This window comes from Eschrichtius robustus, chromosome 12, assembly GCF_028021215.1.
Source record: "Eschrichtius robustus isolate mEscRob2 chromosome 12, mEscRob2.pri, whole genome shotgun sequence".
Classification (NCBI taxonomy): Eukaryota; Metazoa; Chordata; class Mammalia; order Artiodactyla; family Eschrichtiidae; genus Eschrichtius; species Eschrichtius robustus.
In genome coordinates, this window is record NC_090835.1 from 14,626,533 (window position 1) to 14,647,586 (window position 21,054).

The following is a 21,054-nucleotide window of genomic DNA, read 5'->3' on the forward strand; positions in this document are numbered from 1 at the left end:
AACCCCACAAAACTGTAGCTATGATGAGTGTTAGGAATGAATGACATTGCTACAATGGAAGAATATAAGAGGGTGGGTTTACCTAATCAGAGTTAATAGAAATTAAGTAGGTGAAAGGAGCAAGGGTAGATGAGCGAGGGGCAAAGGGAAACTCCAGGAAGAGATAATAGCATATGCAAAGGTCCTGTGGTGAGATGGAGGTACAGCTCATGGGTGAAGGGGAAATGAAGGTCTATTCTGCTAGAACACTAAAAATGAAAGGCTAGAATAGTAACAGATGAGTTTGAAGAGGTTATTAAAACTGGAGATAAATAGCAGAAGGAAATAAGGAAGGAAAATGTCTGACAAGAGTGGAAAAACAGTATATGGTAGAAAAGTGTTTATCTGATAAAGGGGATTTCACTGAGGGAAAGCTGTTTACCTACAGTCATTTTAATTCCTGCAGTAGGATCTTCTGTTTCTACTCTTCCCTTCTTGTTTTACTGGGGCTTCTGCCTACACCGTGAGAGATACCATGTCATGTGGTGGTCCTGACGCTCCTCTTCCCACCATGAAGTTGCAAATATGGGAGGAGGAAGACATGTTTCCCATAAGCCACATCAGAATTCTAAACGTGCTTTCTCAGAAAATCATGGTTTCATTTTAAGATTGGGTTTTTGAGTACCACCAAATGTTAGACTGTCAACCCGTCATGAAGTAATAGGCTTTTGTGGGCTGTAGAGGGGACCATCTTCAGCAATATTTCTATGAAGAAAAGTGAACATATGTCTAAACAACCAAATGACAGACTTCCTAGAACAATATAATTTATTCATCAACTAGTGAATGTCTGTACCTTGAAAGCGTCATACTTCATCCTATCGGGAGACTACAGTTTGGGAATGGCTAGAATTTTCTTCCACTAAGAGCTCACCTAACTCTATGATTCTGGGGGTGCTGACTGCCAAGACTGTAGGTGGGTTTAAAGAGTAAAGAGGAATCAATTTAAAAGAATAAATTAAACATTGATCTTGGCAGTGAACATGTCCAAATCATTTTACCTTTGGATGTTAACCTGTCTTCTGGACAAAAGAGGCAATAGTGCTGGGATTTTGTTTTCCTTAAAATGTAAGTTTACAGAAAAGGCCTGCTTGTTTAATTGTCATAAATCTAACAACATGGTCTTAAGTTCAAATTCCAGAAAATAATTCATGTAGAGTTACTTGTCATGATATCTTTAAAATGTTTGTTCTTCAGCATGTCTAAGATGAACTAATAAAAGATTCATGTTGATAATAGGCTTTTTTTCCTTCCTATTTCAAGATACTCCTTTTATAAACATTAGAAAAAAACTTTTGCTGTCAAACTAGAGTATTTAATATTATCATTCCATATTCTTGCATTTAGATTCTTTTTGTTCTAAAATATATAGCTGGCAAAATACATTCAGACCGGTTCTTTTTTTAAAAAAAGCAATACTTCCTTCATTTCTTCCCTGCCTCTTGTCTTCCTTGTGCTCAGCATAATAGTTAAGTACAGGAGAATTCATAGTCCTCAAGTAAACCAACAGTTGAAAAATGAAGTGCCAAATGTTGTGATAGAGATGTATGCAGGGAGCTCAAGGGACTGCAGAAGGGCATGCACAGTCTGAGGAGGAGGGTGGAATAGGCTGGGAACTCTCCAAGGTGGCAGTGTCTGGCAATAGGGTTAGTTACTGAAGATGCTCTTCCCCAGGCAGTCAAAGGGAGGAAGGTATTCCATGCAGAGAATGGAGCATAACTGAAGGCCTAAAGGAAAAAAAGAAAAATGTCACAGAATAGCAAACCATTTTGTTACCCTAAACTTAGTAATTCAGAGTTTGATAACTCTTTTATGGAATGAAGTCATAGGAAAAAAAAACAAACTAGAAGATCTGTTGATTTCTCATTTTGGAATTTGGTTAAACCCAAAGAATCTTTTATGTTTCAATCAGTAATCGATCTCAAAGTATTCTGCAAATGCAGTTCTCTGGTTAATTTTGAATTACAGTTAACATTTCTTCTCAGCATTTTAAGGGTAAAAAAGAAATTTAAGCTTAGTAAAGTCAAGGTGGTAATCTGAATATACCTGTTTGAATGGTTGACTCAGCACCTTTCAGGGTTTAGGGTTCTTGTTACAAAACAGCAATTATGTATCATTTATACTATTTGAGTACTACTAAATGATTTAAGAATTTCCCTAGACACAGCAGTACATTATAAAGAAGGAAAATGTGAGACTCAAGAAGCGAAGTAGCCCACTTCAAAAGTAACCTCAGAGGTCAAGGCTCACTACTGCCTGTTAATGAAAGAGCTGGAACCCTGGGGAAACCCGGATCTCCTTGACCCTAATTTCAGTGATGTGTTCCATTGACATTTCCACCCAGATGTGTCATAGGTATCTCTAACTTACCAAACCCAAAAAAGAAATCTTGATTTCTCCCTAACCTCTGTATTCCTAGGTGTGCTCCTTCCGTAGTCTTCTCCATCTGATAAAATAACAGCAGCAAAACCCAAATCTCTTACCTGGTTATAGCCTGCCAACTGATAGTTCTTGGCAAGTCCATCCCCAACTACCAACTCAATCTGCACCACTATTATCCATCACCGAGGCTACTGTTAGAACCTCTGGTTCTACTCTTGACTCCTGACGATCCATTTACCACACAGTAGCCAGAGTAATCTTCTTAAAACATGCATACTGTTTAAAACTTAAAACCAAATTCTTTCTCATGACCTGAAAAGTCCAGGATAATGGCATTCCATCTTATCTCTGCAAATTCATGCACTACACCCTTCCGGCCCCATCCTCAGTGGCCTTCCTTGAGCCACTATAACACACTGAACTCTTTCCCTCCTTAAGGCATTTGCAAATTTCTTTTTCAGGTTTCAGTGTAAATGGAACTTTTTATAAGTTGTTGGACCTTGTTTTATTCTCTATCACGGCCCTTCCTTATTTCCTCTTAGCATTCACCTCAACTTGTAATTATTATTATTATCATTATCATTACTGTTATTATTTGCTGGGGTGGGGTGGGGTAGGGGGAAATTGGTTGGTTTATACCTGCTCCCAACCTTGGTAGCACACTTCTCCTCTTCACTGTTTTTTTGCAGAGCCAAGCGCAATGTATAGAACATGATAAACAATGAATGTTTTTCAAATGATTTGGTGGATTATAAATGCAGATCTAGTCAATGAGTAGCAGCAATGTTTCTGACATCAATGTGAACAGGAAGATATATTTTTTAAAAAATTGATGACATAATTGTAACTTTTTCTTTTCATTTTATATAAATGTTCATTTTTCTTACATTAAATGCTCATAGTTCACATGAGAGCCAAAATGAAGTGTTCATTTAAATAATATAACATGCTATAAAAATGATATTTATTACTAAGCTTTCAAAAACATAGAGTAAAAATTAGAAATTAATGTAATTAAGATAACATGAACATAAAACAGAAAGAGGCTATTTTCACAACCTAATTTGAAAGCCATGATGGGCGTTTTCTGGTACTACCTGTACTTCATCTAAAACAGTAAGTTCAAAGAGTCTTAGCCAATCAATGCCCCTTAAAATTGTTAAACTCTTCAAAATTTATAGACCCCTTTCCAGCCTTTATTTTGTGTATTCCTTAGAACAACCCCATTATGTATATGGAGAAGATAATTTCATTTAACAGATGTAGAAACTGAAGTTCAGAACAAATAAGAATCTTGCTTAAGAGTATCCAACTAGGGATAGCTAGTCCAAAGGTCTTTCATCAAAAAATATTATTTTCTAAGTACATTTTGTCACATATAACAGGAGTCAAACTCAAATGCCTAAAGATGGACCAGTGAGTATATGGATTATGGAAGCTGGGAGGGGAGTTTGGTGAAGGGAAAAGCAGTGTTTCTCAAAGGGACGGCCCTATTCAGTGGCTCACTAAATTGGCATCATGCAGGAAGTTAGGTCCAGGATTACCTATGGAAAGCTGGATTAACATAACATCTTCTGACTTCTAAACACTGATAACTATTTCAGTCTTTGAACAAACAGACACTCATGACATCTAAACTGTTTGTGGCTGGGTTTGACCTTGGGCTGAATGTTTGCAACCTCTTTAATGTCAAGGGAATTTTTTTTTTTCTGATAACTTCAGTAAATCATCAGGTATTCAGAGATTTTGGAAACAAAAACTGTCTGAATCTTACAATGTGGACTAAGGAAGTAGCACCTTAGAAGAGGATGTCATAACTGTGTTATTATCTGCCAACTAAAAATACTCTCCTGGCTGAATATATGGATTTAATATTGCAGCATGACAAGATGATTACATTTCATTATAGTATCTGATCAAGTGTATGGACTTTAGTTAATTTGACTGCAGGGAAAATAGTTACAACTTAGACCTTGGAATGGTCCATAGGCTTTTTCACACACAGGTGTTACTCCTGAGCTTGATTCTACAATTCTGAGAGTCGTGTTTATACAGACAAACTTTTGATTCTTTTGTCTATTAAAAATCTTACAGTGGAAGGAGAAGAAGCTTTTGTACAATTCCATGGTATTTTCTATGAAAAGTTTTGCCCTTAAAATTTTATTTTAGAATATTTGTTAAAAAATTAAAATATTTTATGTGCAGACAGAGCTACATTAGTTATACATCTTGCCAAATCATACTACTTTAACACGGAAGGCTTACTGAAAGGTAACATTCTTAAGGTAAACTTCGCTACTTTGGAGAAGTGGTAATGAGAGTCTATTGAACAATTTATGTACACAATTTATGCACAGAAATGTATGCTTCTTTTTTGTTGTTTATTCATTCAGAATATATTTTTTTAGTAACTACTGGATTTTAGACATTTCTCTTGGTGTGATGGATGCAAGGAGGAATAACAAGATAACGTCCAGCTCTTCCACGACTCATTTTCTAGAAGAGTGAGGCAAGAAATAATATAATATGATATGATGTGATATAATATATAATATTATATAATTATGATATAATATAATTATGATGTTACAGTCGGCCCTCCCTATCTCCAGGTTCTGCATCCTCAGATATGGAGGGCCAATTGTAAGGAACTTGAGTATTTGTGGATTTTGGCATCTGAGGGGCATCCTAGAACCGATCAATCCCCCGTTAATACTGAAAGATGACTGTACTGTAATGTAACATAAAACATAACATAACATAACAACATAACATAACCCAACATAAGGTAATGTGATGTAAAGAATTAGAAGTTTTCTGATGAAGAATATCAATTTCAGATACACAAATTCGGTATCTTAATTCTTATCAACTGTTATGAAGTGAATATTAATTTCTCTCCTGTCTGTCTATTGACAACTGCTTGTAGGTTCTTCAAATTGTCTTCAGTTAAAACTCATACTTATGCAAACGTCTAGCTTGAAATATTAAATGATTCCAAATATTGCTGAAAATAACTTGAGCCATGTCCTTTTATTTAAGTGACTGTTTTTAGAAACTTCTAAAGGCTCTGCTCCCTAAGAATGTAAAGGGATGAAAATAGCTCTGTATGAGTTTGCAAATCTAAAGATAACAATAATTTAGGATGACAACACTTTCACTTTTAAACAGATAAGGAAAATGATCTGATTTAGAAAGACAGTAATATATTCAATTACTTTTTGCTGTCAACAAAAATAGGCTGAAATTTATCTGCTCAAAGTTGGTTTGGGAGATTTTATAACTACTGCACTTAAAGGTAATAAAAGTTGCCTACAAAAAAAAAAAAAAAGTTGCCTACACCCCATTATTGTTACTATCTGAAGCCCTTGAGAAAACTTGAGGTTTGTTATGAGTAAATATCAGGAACAAATTTTCATGTTATGACATTTACTTCACAAGCTGGTAACTCAGTCATGAATAGATGTAGATTACCTCATGTTTGAATTAAAATTATTTAGTCGATGCAGGATATTATGAATTCACCTAAAATGTTGGTGTCTCAAAATGTTTACCTTTCATACTTCCCAGTTACTGCTTTCCCCCAGGCATGGACCTGGCCTCGATCACTAATGCATGCTTTTTCAAAGTGCCATTGCAAAAAGTCAATATGCTTCTGGGGAAAAAAAATCCTAAAAATATCATTGGAACTTATGAAGTGCTGTTCCATCTTCAAAGTGATTTATGAACATTAATTAATCACTGTCCAAGAACAGGTACCTACCCAATACAGCGTTCATTTCCAGGAGTAACCTGAGAAACCTGCAAAGATTTCAGCCTAGCATACTTCCTAGTCTTTGATGGGGATGGGAGCAAAACATTTTATTACATCAGGATTTATTTTCTCTCTCATTGAGCTGCAACTTACTAACTTTATTTAAAGAGTCGCCATGTTTGTTTCTCTCAACTTACTACCTTTATTTAAAGAGTCGCCATGTTTGTTTCTCTCCTGAGTTTACCTTGGAAAGAAAAGTATCTCCTCACATATGCCTTAACAGACTATAATGTATATGTTTTCAAAAATAGGAAAATAATTTGGCATTTCTGATATGTTCTCAAAAACTACTGTATTCCAAGAATTTTACTTCATTTTATTCCTTTCAAGAATATATTATTTACCCATCAAAATCTGGAGTTCAGTTTAGCTTATTATTTTAGCCAGGCTTATAAAAGAAAAATACTTATTTTCTTGAGGAAACTAAGGAAAAACAAATTGCCCCAACGGTTGGCTGTATAAATCAGTCCAGAAAGCAAAATATGTGTTTCAAGCATCATTCTCTCTGTCCAGGACAGTACCAAGAACTATGAAGTACAGAACTTTTAAAAATAATGAGGGAGACAAATTTGCCTTTTTGTAAAAATTATTTTGCTTTGTCAAGACATGAAAGAAAGCCTAATAGCTACTTTTTTTTTTTTGTAATTTCATAAAAGAAAAGAAATTTTCGTATAGAAAAGTAGAAAGCAAATAGTCTTCACATTTTAAGATAATAAAACAATACAGGATCTTTATATTCTTTTTGTTGTTAATTATTTTAATAGCTTGTTTTAAAAGGTAGACCAGATTTCCTAGACCTGTCAGTACGTTTATGTACATAAACAATAATTAATTACACAGAACTCAGAACATTGGTGTTCAAGGGATACAGATAAAGATCTTGGCACACAAACTTTAGTCGATGGACCAAGTCAAACTTACTAATTTGAAGGTAATGAGATAAAAGAAATAAAAGTATTTTTGAAAGATATCATGAACACCAGTGATTTTCAGACTTTTGATTTTCTCAGAAGATAAAAGTCTTAAATAATAATAAAAATTGATTTGATTTATAGAAAGTAACCTACTCTTTTACCAAGTAAGATATTTTAAAACCGAACACATAAAGCCAGCTAGTATTCATATACAACTTCATTTCATCAAAGAGTGAACATTTCACCACAAAAAGCCAAAAAAAGTCATAATCTCCCAAATATTTCATAAATTATTTATTATTAAAATCTCACTACACTGTGTGAATTTTTCTCATTTTTTCACTGAACAGTGAAACTTTATCACAGCCTTGCCCTTGGGAACCACTGAAATACTCCAGCAATTCTCAGTGGAGTATGAAGATGGGCCAGAACTTTTTTTTTTTTTTAATACATTTATTTATTTATTTATTTATGGTTGCGTTGGGTCTTCATTGCTGTGCGCGGGCTTTTCTCTAGTTGCGGCGAGCGGGGCTACTCTGGGGCTACGCCTTCGTTATGGTGTGAGGGCTTCTCATTGTGGTGGTTTCTCTTGTTGCGGAGCACGGTCTCTAGGCGCATGGGCTTCAGTAGTTGTGGCTCGCGGGCTCTAGAGTGCAGGCTCAGTAGTTGTGGCGCATGGCCTTAGTTGCTCTGCAGCATGTGGGATCTTCCTGGACCAGGGCTTGAACCGGTGTCCCCTGCATTGGCAGGTGGATTCTCAACCACTGCGCCACCAGGGAAGCCCTTTTTTTTAAAATTGATGTATAGTTGCCTTACAATGTTGTGTTAGTTTCAGCTGTACAGCAAAGTGATTCAGTTATACATATATATGCATTCATTTTTAAAATATTCTTTTCCATTATGGTTTATCATAGGGTATTGAATGTAGTTTTCTGTGCTATACTGTAGGACCTTGTGTATCCATTCTATATATAAAAGTTTACATCTGCTAACCTGAATCGTCCACTCCATCCCTCTCCCACCCCCGACCTCCTTGGCAACCATCTGTTGTCTATGTCTATGATTCTGTTTCTGTTTCACAGATGGTTCATTTGTGTCATGTTTTAGATTTCACATATAAGTGATATCATATGGTCTTTCTCTTTCTGTCTTACTTCAGTCAGTGTGATAATCTCTAGTTGCATCCACGTTGCTGCAAATGGCATTATTTCACTCTTTTTTATGGCTGAGTAATATTCCATTGTATATATGTCCCACATCTTCTTTATCCATTCATCTGTCAATGGACATTTAGGTTGTTTCCATGTCTTGGCATTGTGAATAGTGCTGCTATGAGCATAGGGGTGCATGTATCGTTTTGAATTATAGTTTTGTCGGATATATGCCCAGGAGTAGGATTGCTGGATCATATGGTAATTCTATGTTTAGTTTTCTCAGGAACCTTCATACTGTTTTTCACAGTGGGTGCACCAACTTACATTCCCACCAACAGTGTAGGAAGGTTCCCTTTTCTCCACACCCTCTCCAGCATTTGTTTTTGTAGACTTTTTAATGATGGCCATTCTGACCAGTGTGAGGTGGTACCTCATTGTAGTTTTGATTTGCATTTTTCTAATAATTAGCAATGTTGAGGATCTTTTCATGTGCCTCTTGGCCATCTGTATTTCTTCTTTGGAGAAATATCTATTGAGGTCTTCTGCCCATTTTTCAATTGGGTTTTTTGTTTTTTTGTTGTTGAGTTGTATGAGCTGTTTGTATATTTTGGAAATTAAGCCCTTGTCAGTCGCATAGTTTGCAAATATTTTTTTCCCATCCTCTAGGTTGTCTTTTCATTTTGTTTATGGTGTCCTTTGCTGTGCAAAAGTTTGTAAATTTAATTAGGTCAAGATGGGCCAGAACTTCTAAGGGTTCTTTGCCGTTTGGAAAACATACTCAATTTTATCTATTGTTTTAGTAAAGTCCAATTAAGAAAGCTCAACAGAATTATTTAGGCTAATGAAAATATAGAAAAAAAAGCTGGAAAAGCCTTGCAGAGTGTTGTGTGGGTTGTGAAAGGTTATTAAAACCTGTTTTGCACTAAAAATAACGCCACTGTGCAGCTTCATATAGAGTTACAGGATTTTAAAGGAACCTGGAGATCATGTAATCCCAACATCTCATTTTACAGATGAATAAACTGAGGAGAGTGTCTCCATAACTTCATTTCAAAAGTTTTGGGGATTACAACTGAATTATTTAAAATAATTAAAAAGAGTGCTGTGATGGTTAATTTTATGAGTCAACTTGACTGGGCCAGAAGGTGCCCAAATATTCTGGGTGTGTCTGTGAGGGTGTTTCTGCATTTGAATCAGTAGACTGAGTGAAGCAGGTTACCCTTTTCAATTTGGATGAGTCTCATCCAGTTCATTAAAAGCCTGAATAAATAAAAGGCTCAGTAGGAAAGAATTCTTTCTCTTTGCCTGAAAATCTTCCAACTGGGATATTGGTTTTCTCCTGCCTTTGCATTCAGACTCAGAATGAAAATTACACCATTGGATCTCCTGGTTTCCAGACTCAAACTGGAACTATACCATTGGCTCTCTTGGGTGTGGAATTCTTAGCCTCCAAAATTACATGCTAATTTCTTATAATATATCACTCTCTGTCTCTCTCTCTCTGTCCCTCTCTGTTTTTCTCTGTGTCTCTGTCTCTGTCTTTCTCTCTGTCTCTGTCTTTCTCTGTCTCTCTGTCTCTCTGTATACACATACATGCACACACGTACACACACACACATTCTGTTGGTTCTGTTTCCCAGGAGAACTTAACTAATTCAAGTACTGTGTTCAATAGAGATGTTGAAATAAATTCTTGAATTCTGGAACAGAAACAAATTAAATATGTTGTTGAATTAAATATATAGTTCTGTAGACAATAAGGTAATAATTATGGCATACAGTGGGTGTATAAAACGTGACATCCCAAGATGGGGTACAAACTGATAACATATAGAGGCTTAAAAATAGTGGATTTACTTAAGGGAGGTCATGATTATGTTACTGCGTTTGGAATCTAAATTGATTCCAGGTCATCTCTCACTGTTTGCATTTGCTGTTATAGAGAGCAGGTGTGCCCTTCTATAAGGCACCTTCTGGTGTATAGCCAGAAAAGGGACACTGACCTGGAAGTATTATAATGTGAATAGTAAGAGAAGAGAGAAAATGGAGTTGAATTTGAAGTTAACATTATCTGGGCAGCCCGTAGCTTTATAGTGTTATATTTCCCCTGTGTCAAGTGTCCTAACTCTTATTCACTTTCATTTTCTGGCAATTTCCAGGTACAATCACTTTTTTTTTTCCTTTTCCTGTAAGAAGTATGGAAATGAGTTATCATGTTCATAACAGTGTATAACAGCAGTATACTCAATCAATAAAGGGATTCACTGGCAACCCTTCCTAAATGTCAAAGGAGTGTATACGTCACAAAGAATATTTTCCTGAAATGGATTGGTGGAACCACGATTGGTTCCATTCTTTAGTGCCATTTAGTGTTGAGTAGGTGGACTGCTCATTTTTCTTGAAGCTGTTTTGTAATTTGATATAAATACAGGTTGAATATGTTTTCATAGTCTATTGAACACTTAAGTAACTTATTTCATTAGGGGTTTAGTTCATAGCAGCAGATGACAGCAGCTCTGTTGACAGCTTACAGTGTTGCAACATGCTCAATACTTGTGTGCATTATGTCCTTTAATCCTCATAAAAGTGACATGGGGACGTTAAAAGATGTGCCCAAGGCCTCACTAAGAGTAGAGATTCAAATCAGTTGAGAGTCAAATCTCACACTTTTTAATATTAATGCCAAATTATATTCTGAAAAATTTAGCATGGATGGGTGAAAATATAAATAATATATTAGATATTGAATAATACAGACATTTAATACTCCAGTGATTATGAATTAAAACACACCTGCAAATAAATGTGTTGTTGATAAGAACTGACTTAGCTTTTGGATTCTTACTCAAATGACTATGTATCTAATTCTCTTAATTGCAAAAACAAAAATCTCATAGTATATTTCATGCTCAATCTCCACTTTGGGGACCAGGACACAAATCTTGTCTCTTACCAATTTGAGAAAACCATTAAGACCATGTGCCAACACTGGTATATCTGATCAATACAAATATGTGTTGTTTAGGCAGCTGTTAATGTGAGTGTGCCAAACAGTATTTTCTGTTGTTTGTTTATTTTGCTCCATCAAAGCACAGTCAGATCTTAATGTGCAGGGATAATAAGGGTCATTGATTTGTACTGCGTGCTTGACATACTCTTCAGCAAGGAGCAAGTTCTGAACTATGGAAAGTCATTGTCCATCTGCTGTTGACTATGTCGAGTATTTTAAACAGCTCTAAAATATTTTAGAAGTGAAAATGACAAAATCCAGCTTTGAGGATTGTGTGATTTGAGAGTTGGGAGGAGAGTTCAAATATTTTCAGCATAATTTAATTAAGAGGTTGCGCCATGTTAATAAGGCAATACTAGTGTGACCATTCCTCACTCCCAGCTTTGCAGGGCATCATACCTGATTGGCTGGGAGCTAGAGCAGGCTGACAGCAGGACAAACCCCTCAAGGCTGTTTGTGAAGGATAGATGATTACTTAGAAGGTCATGGGCTCCCTCATTAACCTTTCCTCTTCCCAGGCTGCTTTCTCCAGACTGTGCAATCCCAAGAAGTGAGACTGCTGACTTTATCAGGTACATCGTAGAGAAGAGTCAACCCACAAAAATCTTTCTAAGCCTTGGATGGTACAGAATTATTTTTAATAGTTGCAGAGAAGATTGGCAAAAATATATATATATATATTATTTTTTTTTTGACCAAAATGTCAAAAAAAACTTTGTAAAGTAATTCCGTTCCCAGATTTATTTATCGTACAAAAATAAAGCCCACACACATTGCTAACACTTTGTAATAATTACCTGAGAATTGTTCATGCAACCTCTTCCTTGGGAGAATTCAGAATTGATTTTAAAATTAAACCTTGCTTTAAGAAATTGCTTACTGTATACAAGATTCATTAGATGTTTTCGCTGGTTCCTTTTTCCCTTCTTTTCTTTTTCTTTGCCAGAAAGCGCTTTTTTTGCCATTTTTATTACTGAACCTGATAGAAAAGTGAGTTGAGAAGAACATCAAGTACGTGGATATATTACTGGGTACAAATATTTCTTGTCCCAACTTGATTCAGAGATAAAACGCAGCATGCTTTACAATAGCTTACATTTTTAAAGAACCCCGAGGATAAACAAATGATTTTATTTTATTTCCAACTAGGGTGAAATTTTAATTTACTGAATTAAATTGCCTGGAGCATATAAAAAATGGACATCTTAGCTATGGAAACTACAATTTCTTTCAATACATTGACCATCGTCATCAAGAGAATTATTTATACTCTCCATTTAAGTCACTTAAAAGCCACAGTAGTGACAACTCCATGCATTAATTTGGCACCTTCTGAATGTGTGTAATCATGTGTGGACTTTGAAATTCCAAAGTGTTTAAAATTGTTTTATTAATGTACCATAGATATGTACAAGATTTTCATAATATACATTTTTTCTTTCCAAACAAGTCAGTTTTAAGAATGTATCTTGTAACAGGGGCTGGAGAGCTTATTTACAGAATGATTTGCTTTCAAAAAAACTCAAAGATTTATCGTTTTCTTCATCATATAAGAGGCTGAATAGCAAAACAGTAAAAAATCATGATGACAATTGACAGGAAATGGATGCTAGGTTCTAAGACTGAAACTCCTCTGGAACTCAAACCTGCAAAATATAAAAATGAAACAAAATGTCTTGAGAAAAAGTAAAATTACTTGTTAGATTAATTCTTCATGAACTAAAATGCATACTGTTATTTCTCTTTTAATAACACATTTTAGTACACTTGTTTCACTTATATTGGATTTAATTTTAGGAAGTGTATTTAACCCTCTGTCTTAGGATATCTGTTTTAAATATAAAAAGAAAAAAGAAAAATGCCTAAAATTGGCCAAGCCTGACTACAGGGCAGAGTAGGATTGGCTAACGTGGTGGCTGATGACTTATACTGAGTCACAGCTTCAGGTAGATACGTGGGCGATTCTTCTAAAGCAGAAATAATAAATTATTATTACATGCTAAATATGACCGATTGGTGTTACCTGCTTAGGACATCATATTGAGAGGATTTGAAAGTGCTGACTCAGCTCAGTATGAATGTCATAATCGATTAGTGATGTCCGCCATGAAAATGGGAAGAGAGGCGTTATGTACATGTGCTTCATATTTGCTATCCTTGCTCTCAGAAGCCTCCAAGTTAGTACCCATGGAAGAAACTTTCTCGTTTTTGTGCCAATAGAGTGAAGCATATACCAATGACACAGTTGTGAGGGTTTTTTTTTTTTATTCAAATGAGGAAATATAAAACTGTTTGTGATACATAAGCATGTTGTAAATCTGAGGGATTAAAGAAAGTTGACTCATCACCTCTTGCTCACAATTGAAAAATGGAACCATAGACCTTTTATTTTTTCACCCAACATTTAAACAAGAATTGGAAAGATTCATAGAGCCCAGATTTCATGCTGGCATCTGTCTGGATTCAAAATCTACAACAGGAATGGTGATTCAACTTACTTGACATTTTTGGAATCCTAATTTCCTCACTGCTGCTTCCATCCCCACCATCACTAACTGTTCTTATTTCAATCAAGTAGTCCTCTTCAAATGGAACCAGAAGCTCAGCAGATGTGTTGTTTGTTTCCAAAATATGAGTTTTACTCTGTCTGTTTTGCCGGTACAGAATCTGAATAAAATGGTGAATCAAGTTAAATGGACATGTTGCTTATCTAAGGTTCAGAAACTCTTATGGAACACTATAACACCGCGAGCATTATACATGCTGTAATCCTTGGATGGAAATATCTGGTCTGTGCCTTTTCTTTAAATTTAGTTGTTAAGAGAAAGATTTCCTTTTTGGCCAGTGCTTCTGAGATGAGAATAGATTTATCTCTATTAATTAAATAGCTTGAGGCCATTATCTTTGGAGCTTGCCGTGAAAAGTTACTGGTTAGTTTGGACCCGTTTCAGATGTTTGACTACTATATGCATTTGCCAGGAGAGGATGTTCATTACCACTGATGGAAATGGTTTGCTCTGGGTATTTGACTGTACTCTTGTTGGAGTCCTTTTATGTTGTTAAAAGATGATATCCTACTGTAGCCTAAGTTCTAGAAATTCTATTTGAATATACTTTGTGACCTCATACTCATCTCACAGTTAGTATCTACATACACCATCATTTTTTGATGGCAAGGGGAGTCACTTGAAAAAAGAATGTTGCATACTATGAAGTTTTATTTCTTAATGCTCCATGACACATTCTGACCTCACAATATAAAATTTTCCATGAAGAATTTAAAAGCAGCAATGCCAAGTATTTTCAGAACATTGGAAAAATAAGATTCCTATATTTCCATGTGCATAATATTTGTTTCTTATTTGGTTCTGACATTTCTGGTTCCTTAGTAAGTTAATTGATATGGTTAAAAGAGAAACAGAATACTCACCTTGTAGCCCAGTACTTCAGACTCATTTTCCATGGTTTTTACATGCTCCCAGTTTAGGCATAATTTAGAGTTTGTCAGCTTCCAGGCAATGTTAGCTGGTGGTTGGCTTGGAGCTTTAAAAAGATAATCAAAGATCCAAATGAATATAAATTAGCTCATGGTTACTGTATGACCCATCGACATGAAAAGGGAAAATAAATCGTGGATAATTAGCATAGAAGGAGCTAAAATGGTTTCAGTGTCTTTTGAAATATCATATTAATTCTAATCAGAGTAAGCAAATTCATTCAAATTCCGGTCATTTGGAAATATCTCTGTGACAAACTTATGAATTAATAATGGCGTGCTGGATGTCCAGTATTAATTTATTAATCACTGCTGTTGAATTTGTTTACTTTACTATATATGAATAGAGGGAGGGCTCCTTTATCTAGTGTTTAATTTGTCCATCAATCAATAAGCATCTCAGACAAACTCAGGCGGCAAACTTTTTACATATATCAACACAAAGGTATTCATTCCTAGTAGTCCTTTACTTAATAATCATGTACTAGTTAGGACTTTCACTGTAAGTAATACAACCAAATCAAGCTGTTTTAAAACAAAATATTAGGAATATACTGTGAAGGATATAGGAGACTCTCTTTAGAATTCATGGCAGAATGCAGCAGAGCCTCAGAAGGGACAAAAAATGTCCAAAAGCCAAGAAGTTCCTCTCTGTACCTCTCACAGTAGTTTTTGCTGCATGCTCATCTTGCCATAGACCATCTCTTTGTTCTTCTCAGTGTGTGTGGCAGAAATCATGACTGCCCACCTACACCTGAAGTTTGAAATTTCCTCTGTTCAGAGATAGTCCAAGCTAGAATTTCCAAGTAAAAGCTGATGATTGGCTTAATTTGGCCATATTCTATCTTAGCCCAATCGTGGCTAGACAGTGAGAAAGATACATGTCACTTAATATAGATAGAGCTGGTAGGAACCCTGAAGAGGGAAAATTACAAACTGGATGATCATCCCAAAAGGTGTCTACTCTAAATCCAAACTGTGCTTTTAGTTCCCTGAAATTAATGTTTTCTGGGAGAAACGTAGTGGGAAGTAAGGGAAGACGTATTTAGAATCAGCCTTCTAAATTAATGGATCTTGTCCAACTGAAAAATTTTACATGCAAGCAAACTAGAGTCCAGGTTGGAAATGTACGTCTTCAAAAGCATGCAGCTAATGAGTGGCCGATCGCAGTCAGAATCCTGGTCTCTTGATTTTTAATCTAGTTTTTCTCCATGACAGCATACTGCTTCTCAAAGATTTGAGTCCACATGATTATTTTTGAGATTTAAGAAACTGGAGACATTAAAAATAATTCAGCTGGATAGCAGAGGCAAAGATAAAACTACCCAGCAAGATGTTTTTGGCATCTTATTTGAATTTGTGAGGCTGAATGAGCATAATATTTAACTCATTATAACACTGATGGAAATAGAAATGATTTCTTTTGGAGTTTTGACTCAACTGCTATTTAATGTCTTACGTGCCACTGGAAGAATCACAGGGTGTCCAACCTTGCATTATGATACATCTACTTGCCTTCGCCAAGCCCCTGGGATATCATTCACCCAGTCACTTACACCTCATTTGGGACGTAGTGGAGAGATAAATATTTCCCCTGTGCTCTCATGGGACTCAGTTCATATTTTATTATGAATTTATCACATTGAATTATAGCTATTCGTGCTCTGTGTTTATTTAAATTTACTGAGGACATATGCCTTGTTCAACTCTGTGTTCCATCATCTAGCATGGTGCTTGGCATGTAGGAGGAGGCATATATTTCATATATGTTGAATAAATGACTGTGTAATAGATGGCTAAAGAAAAACTACTTGGGGTCCTGTGTGATTTTCTTGGGTCATATTAATTATGTACTGGGCTGTGGGAAGATCCATAGGTGGCACAGTGTGGCCAGTCCATTCATTATGCTGTCCTATAATCAAGGCCAATTGACATGGCCAAACCTATAGCAATCCACGTGAATTTATAAGATGAACATGCCAGTTGGATCAACCATGCCCTAGTACATTTCTTGGCAGTATAAACCCAATCATAATAAAAAGACTGAGAGTTTTGCGCTTGGTAAGAACTCAGTGAATGATTGTCAATACGTTTATTTCTGAAGGGCTGATGGCAATGATTATAGTTTTGTAACTATTTTCCCTCAACTTATCCCAAAGTGCCTTTTCTCATCTTTTTCTCAGCTATAAAAGAGATAATATAAAAATTCTCCTAAGATACCACAGTTTTAATATCTAATATACTCTTGTGACTCATTTCTTTTACTTTGTTCTTTAAAACAAAGTGCTAACATTGACAACGTCATACAATCAATACAGAAAAAATATAAATTCAATCCTTTGATGTCACTGGCCGTGATGAATTCTGAAGGTTTCATCTATTGCTGTGCCTTTTCTGTTTGTTTGCATGTTTAGATAAAAAGTACTACTTTTAACACTATGAATCCATTGATGAAGCTCCAGACTGAGAGAGAGAAGAACTGACTTCTACTAACTGTATGGTAGTGATTGTGTCTCTGATACTGGAACATTTGCATTTATTTCCTCATCTACCAAAGCAGAAGTAAGGCTTTCCATGGACATAAAATGAGAAACATTCTGTCAGGAATGAGCTCACGGTATGAATGGCCAATCGTGTGGATTATTTGGAATGCTTTACCTCTCATGCTATCTGGGAGGTGTAAAGAGTTGGGCTTTGAAGTCAGAGAGACCTGAATCTGTATCCAGTCTCTTACAAGAGGCCTGGTTTTCCAATCTTTGGAATGAGACTAAAATATTCTAGTTATAAGAGTTTTAGCTTCCATGAAGTAAAATAGGAAATATTCCTATCTTGGTTAGTGGTGCAAACTAAATAGCTCAGTAACTGTTAATTCTCTTCGTGGGAGTAGCAGTTCTTCACTGTGGCATTATGACATAATCAGTTTTTCCATTGTGTTCAATGTGGTTTGCTACTAATAACAGAATTCCAAAGTTTGCAAAAGATTCACTTCTTAAATATAATTAGGGTATACTCCAGATTTTCCCTTAATAATTTTGCTCTTACTTGGGTTCTTTATGTGCTTTTTGAAAGGCAGATAAAGTGGTGAAGTCTCAGCTAATTTTCTGGGAAGTTCTCATGTCTATAGCTTTTCTTATCTTTGTCCATGAGTGTGACTCCAATGCCAATGCCCTGTGTCTAGTATATTTTTTTTTAAGTTTCTAAAATGTGCTTCAAAGGGCCATCATCTTATTATGAACACCTTTAACAGCTCTGGTTTCATGAATTTGATGTATTTGCTTAAACTGGATTGTAAATATCTATGATGAAATTGAAATTTGTATTACCTAGGAAAAACAAAACACTGTCATGTGGATAATATAAAACACATGCCATGGATGTTTGTACCTACTTGGTACAAGTACCAAGTACCTACTCAACAAACAAGCACTTTTCTAGTTTACTGAAAGAATTTTGCAGGCAATTTCCAAAGACTAAATAATTTTCTATTAATCAAATGACAGAGCAACATTAAACTAGCCCTCTGCAGCTCTAATGGCTTCCCTGTGATCAATTTTTCTGTAGATGGCATTTATATTCCACTGTAGTTCACACTGTGAATTCAATTCAAAAACAACTTCTTATGTTACACTTCTAAGTAACAGCATAGGGTTGACATTTGGGAAAGAGAGAAAGAACATAAGTGCAAGATGAAATAAAAGCTTAATGCTTCCTTTATGTCTAAATATGGATTGATTGCATTATTTACAGCAAGAAAAATCCAGTACAGAGTGCTAGTCAGTCGACGTCAGGGGCCAAATTGAACCAAAATTTGCAAACACTTTCTGTTACTGGCTCTGAATACTTCTGTCTACATAAGCAGTGCTTTTTCCTCTTGGAATTGATGTAAATATTTTCCTCCCTTTGGTTGTAAATCTAAATTCCATTTAAGCGAAGTCTGTGTGGATCACAAGATATTTGTACTTGCAGTGCTCCTCACTTGTCTTTTGGAAAGACATAATTTTTAGTAAGCTACAATACTTAATGTTAAACCACTGATATTTACTTTAAAAAAACCTGTAAGGCTATCAACATCACCAGCAACAATAATAACAAAGACTTCAGAAGCTTTGCATATGCTGTTCCTTCTGTTTGGAGGTCTCTTTGTCCACTAGCTCCATTTTATCTTTTATGTCATATCAAAATGTATAGCCTTCCCCATATAGGTGCTCCTTATGTATATCTCAGCCTCTTATTTTCTTCATATTACTTTTCATAATTTTTGATTATTTCATTTTCTTTCTTGTTTTAAGTTGCCTCCCCACTAAAAGAGCAATTGCCCGAAGGCAGGTATAGTTCCTGTTTTAATCTCCATTAGGCACCTAACCCTGTGCATGGCTCATGGCAGGCACTATTTTCTCAAGTGATTAACTAATTCATCATGTTTCAAAAAAAAAAGGCTCTGTCTTCTGTTTGGCGTACCCAATCAGAATAGGCAGAGATTTTGGTAAATGTGAGCTCTGCTTTCTCAGAATTTACAATGGATGATCAAATATCAAATGGAAAATCTAGACAGTGACAGTATGAATGTGTGATGGATGCACAATTTTTTGCTGTCACCACTATTCAGAGGTAATGTTGGTGTCATCTCAAGGACATGGAAAATCAAAGTTAGATCCAGGGATAACACTTAGAATCAGAGCTATCTTCAATGTTTCATTAAAGCCATTTCTCATCTTTGCTTTTGCCTGTCCTTCCATGACCCTTGAAGAAAATTTCTGCAACAAATTTATGAAAAGAAAGAAAGTAGAAAGTAGATGGGCTTTCCTACTTTAAGAAATGCAAAGAAAGTGAAATCACCTCTAAAGAAGAAATATAATAATATATGTTACTACACATTGATCTCTCACTATATGGCTGCCTCTGGGTCACCTTGGTGTATATTATATCCTTTAGTTCTCAGAGCAAACTCTAGAGGAAAGTACAGTCGTCTCTGTTTTTCAGTTGAGAAAATGGGTTCTGAGTTATTAAGTAATTAGACTTACCACACAGTTCATGGCTGGGCTGGGATTCATACCCAACTTTATTTCACTCTGAAGTTCTTTTCTAGCTCTTTCCAACAATATTTCACAATGGGCCAAAGTTATAGAATCACCCAGTAAAATGCAAATATATTAAAGGGGAAATTTATAGATCAGTAGAAAAGATATTTGTTTATAGGCATGGTGGGACCACTACAAACTGGGAGAATGCGTGAAATTAGATAAGTGAATGTTAAACTTTAGAAGATCATTAAGTCTGGTGCTGCGAGGGCTAGATGAGGAATGGGATGAAAAGAAATTTGGGGACAGACTGTGAAAGATCTTGTACACCTTTCTCTACTCTTTGTTCTCTGGAATAGAGGAGACAGTGAAATTTTGGAATTAGAAGAGAGTATGATTCCATTTTAGGGCTAAAAATCTCAAGCCAGTTTGAGGTCTGGACTGAAGATTTGAGAGTCTAGAGAGAGAGAGACTATTTAGATGGTTAGAGATGAAGATTGCAAACTAGTACAATGTCCATGGGATCCAGAGATTCAGAGAGTCCATGTTCATAGTATGCCAGTCCAACAGACGCCACAGCAGAACCTTTTTAAGCATCTGTTTTCTTGTATCTAGGAATTAAAATAACATACTCCTTGATGTGTTGTAATAATTGAGATAAGTATGTAGAACGTTAACGCTGGGCTTGGGACATGAGTGCTCAGTATTTTGTAACTGTCATAGGCAGAAATAAGGGCCTCCCAAACATGTCCAGATTCTAATCCCCAAAACCTGTGGATATGTTACTTGTTGCACATGTGATTATGTTAAGGATCTTGACGTGGATAAATAATCCTGGATTCTCCGGGTGGGTTCAGTGTAATTACAAGGATGCTGATGAAGGAAAAAAGGAGGCAAGAGAGCCAGAGTCAGAGGAAATGTGAAGATAGAAGAGGAAGTCAGAGTCAGAGGAAGACTTGAGGATAACATGAGGCTGGCATTGAAGATAGAGGCAGGGCCCACAAGCCAAGGGGAGAAGGCTCTCTAAAAGACAGAAAATGCATGGAAACAAATGCTCTTCTGGAGTTTCCAAAAGGAACACAGCTCTTGCGCATATCTTGTTTTCCAGCCAGTGAAACTCATTTCTGACTTTTGACCTCTGGAAGTGTATGAAAACAAATTTATATTGTTTTAAACCACTAAGTTGTGGTAATTTGAATAGCAACAGTAGGAGACTAAAGTAGTTTC

The 21,054-nt window shown here is 35.8% G+C and overlaps 1 protein-coding gene across 4 annotated transcripts in view; it reads right to left on the reverse strand.

Annotated features, from left to right (window-relative positions):
- Nucleotides 1–12,858: 12,858 nt before the first annotated feature.
- Nucleotides 12,859–21,054, reverse strand: part of CNTN6 (contactin 6) — a 155,775-nt gene continuing 147,579 nt past the window's right edge. For all 4 annotated transcript variants that reach the window (XM_068557769.1, XM_068557770.1, XM_068557768.1 and 1 more), the window contains 3 exons: nt 14,744–14,856; nt 13,812–13,980; nt 12,859–12,959 (listed from right to left, as the gene is read on the reverse strand). In XM_068557769.1, the coding sequence (XP_068413870.1) occupies nt 12,859–12,959; nt 13,812–13,980; nt 14,744–14,856 (383 nt within the window). The remainder of the gene's footprint in view (nt 12,960–13,811; nt 13,981–14,743; nt 14,857–21,054) is intronic.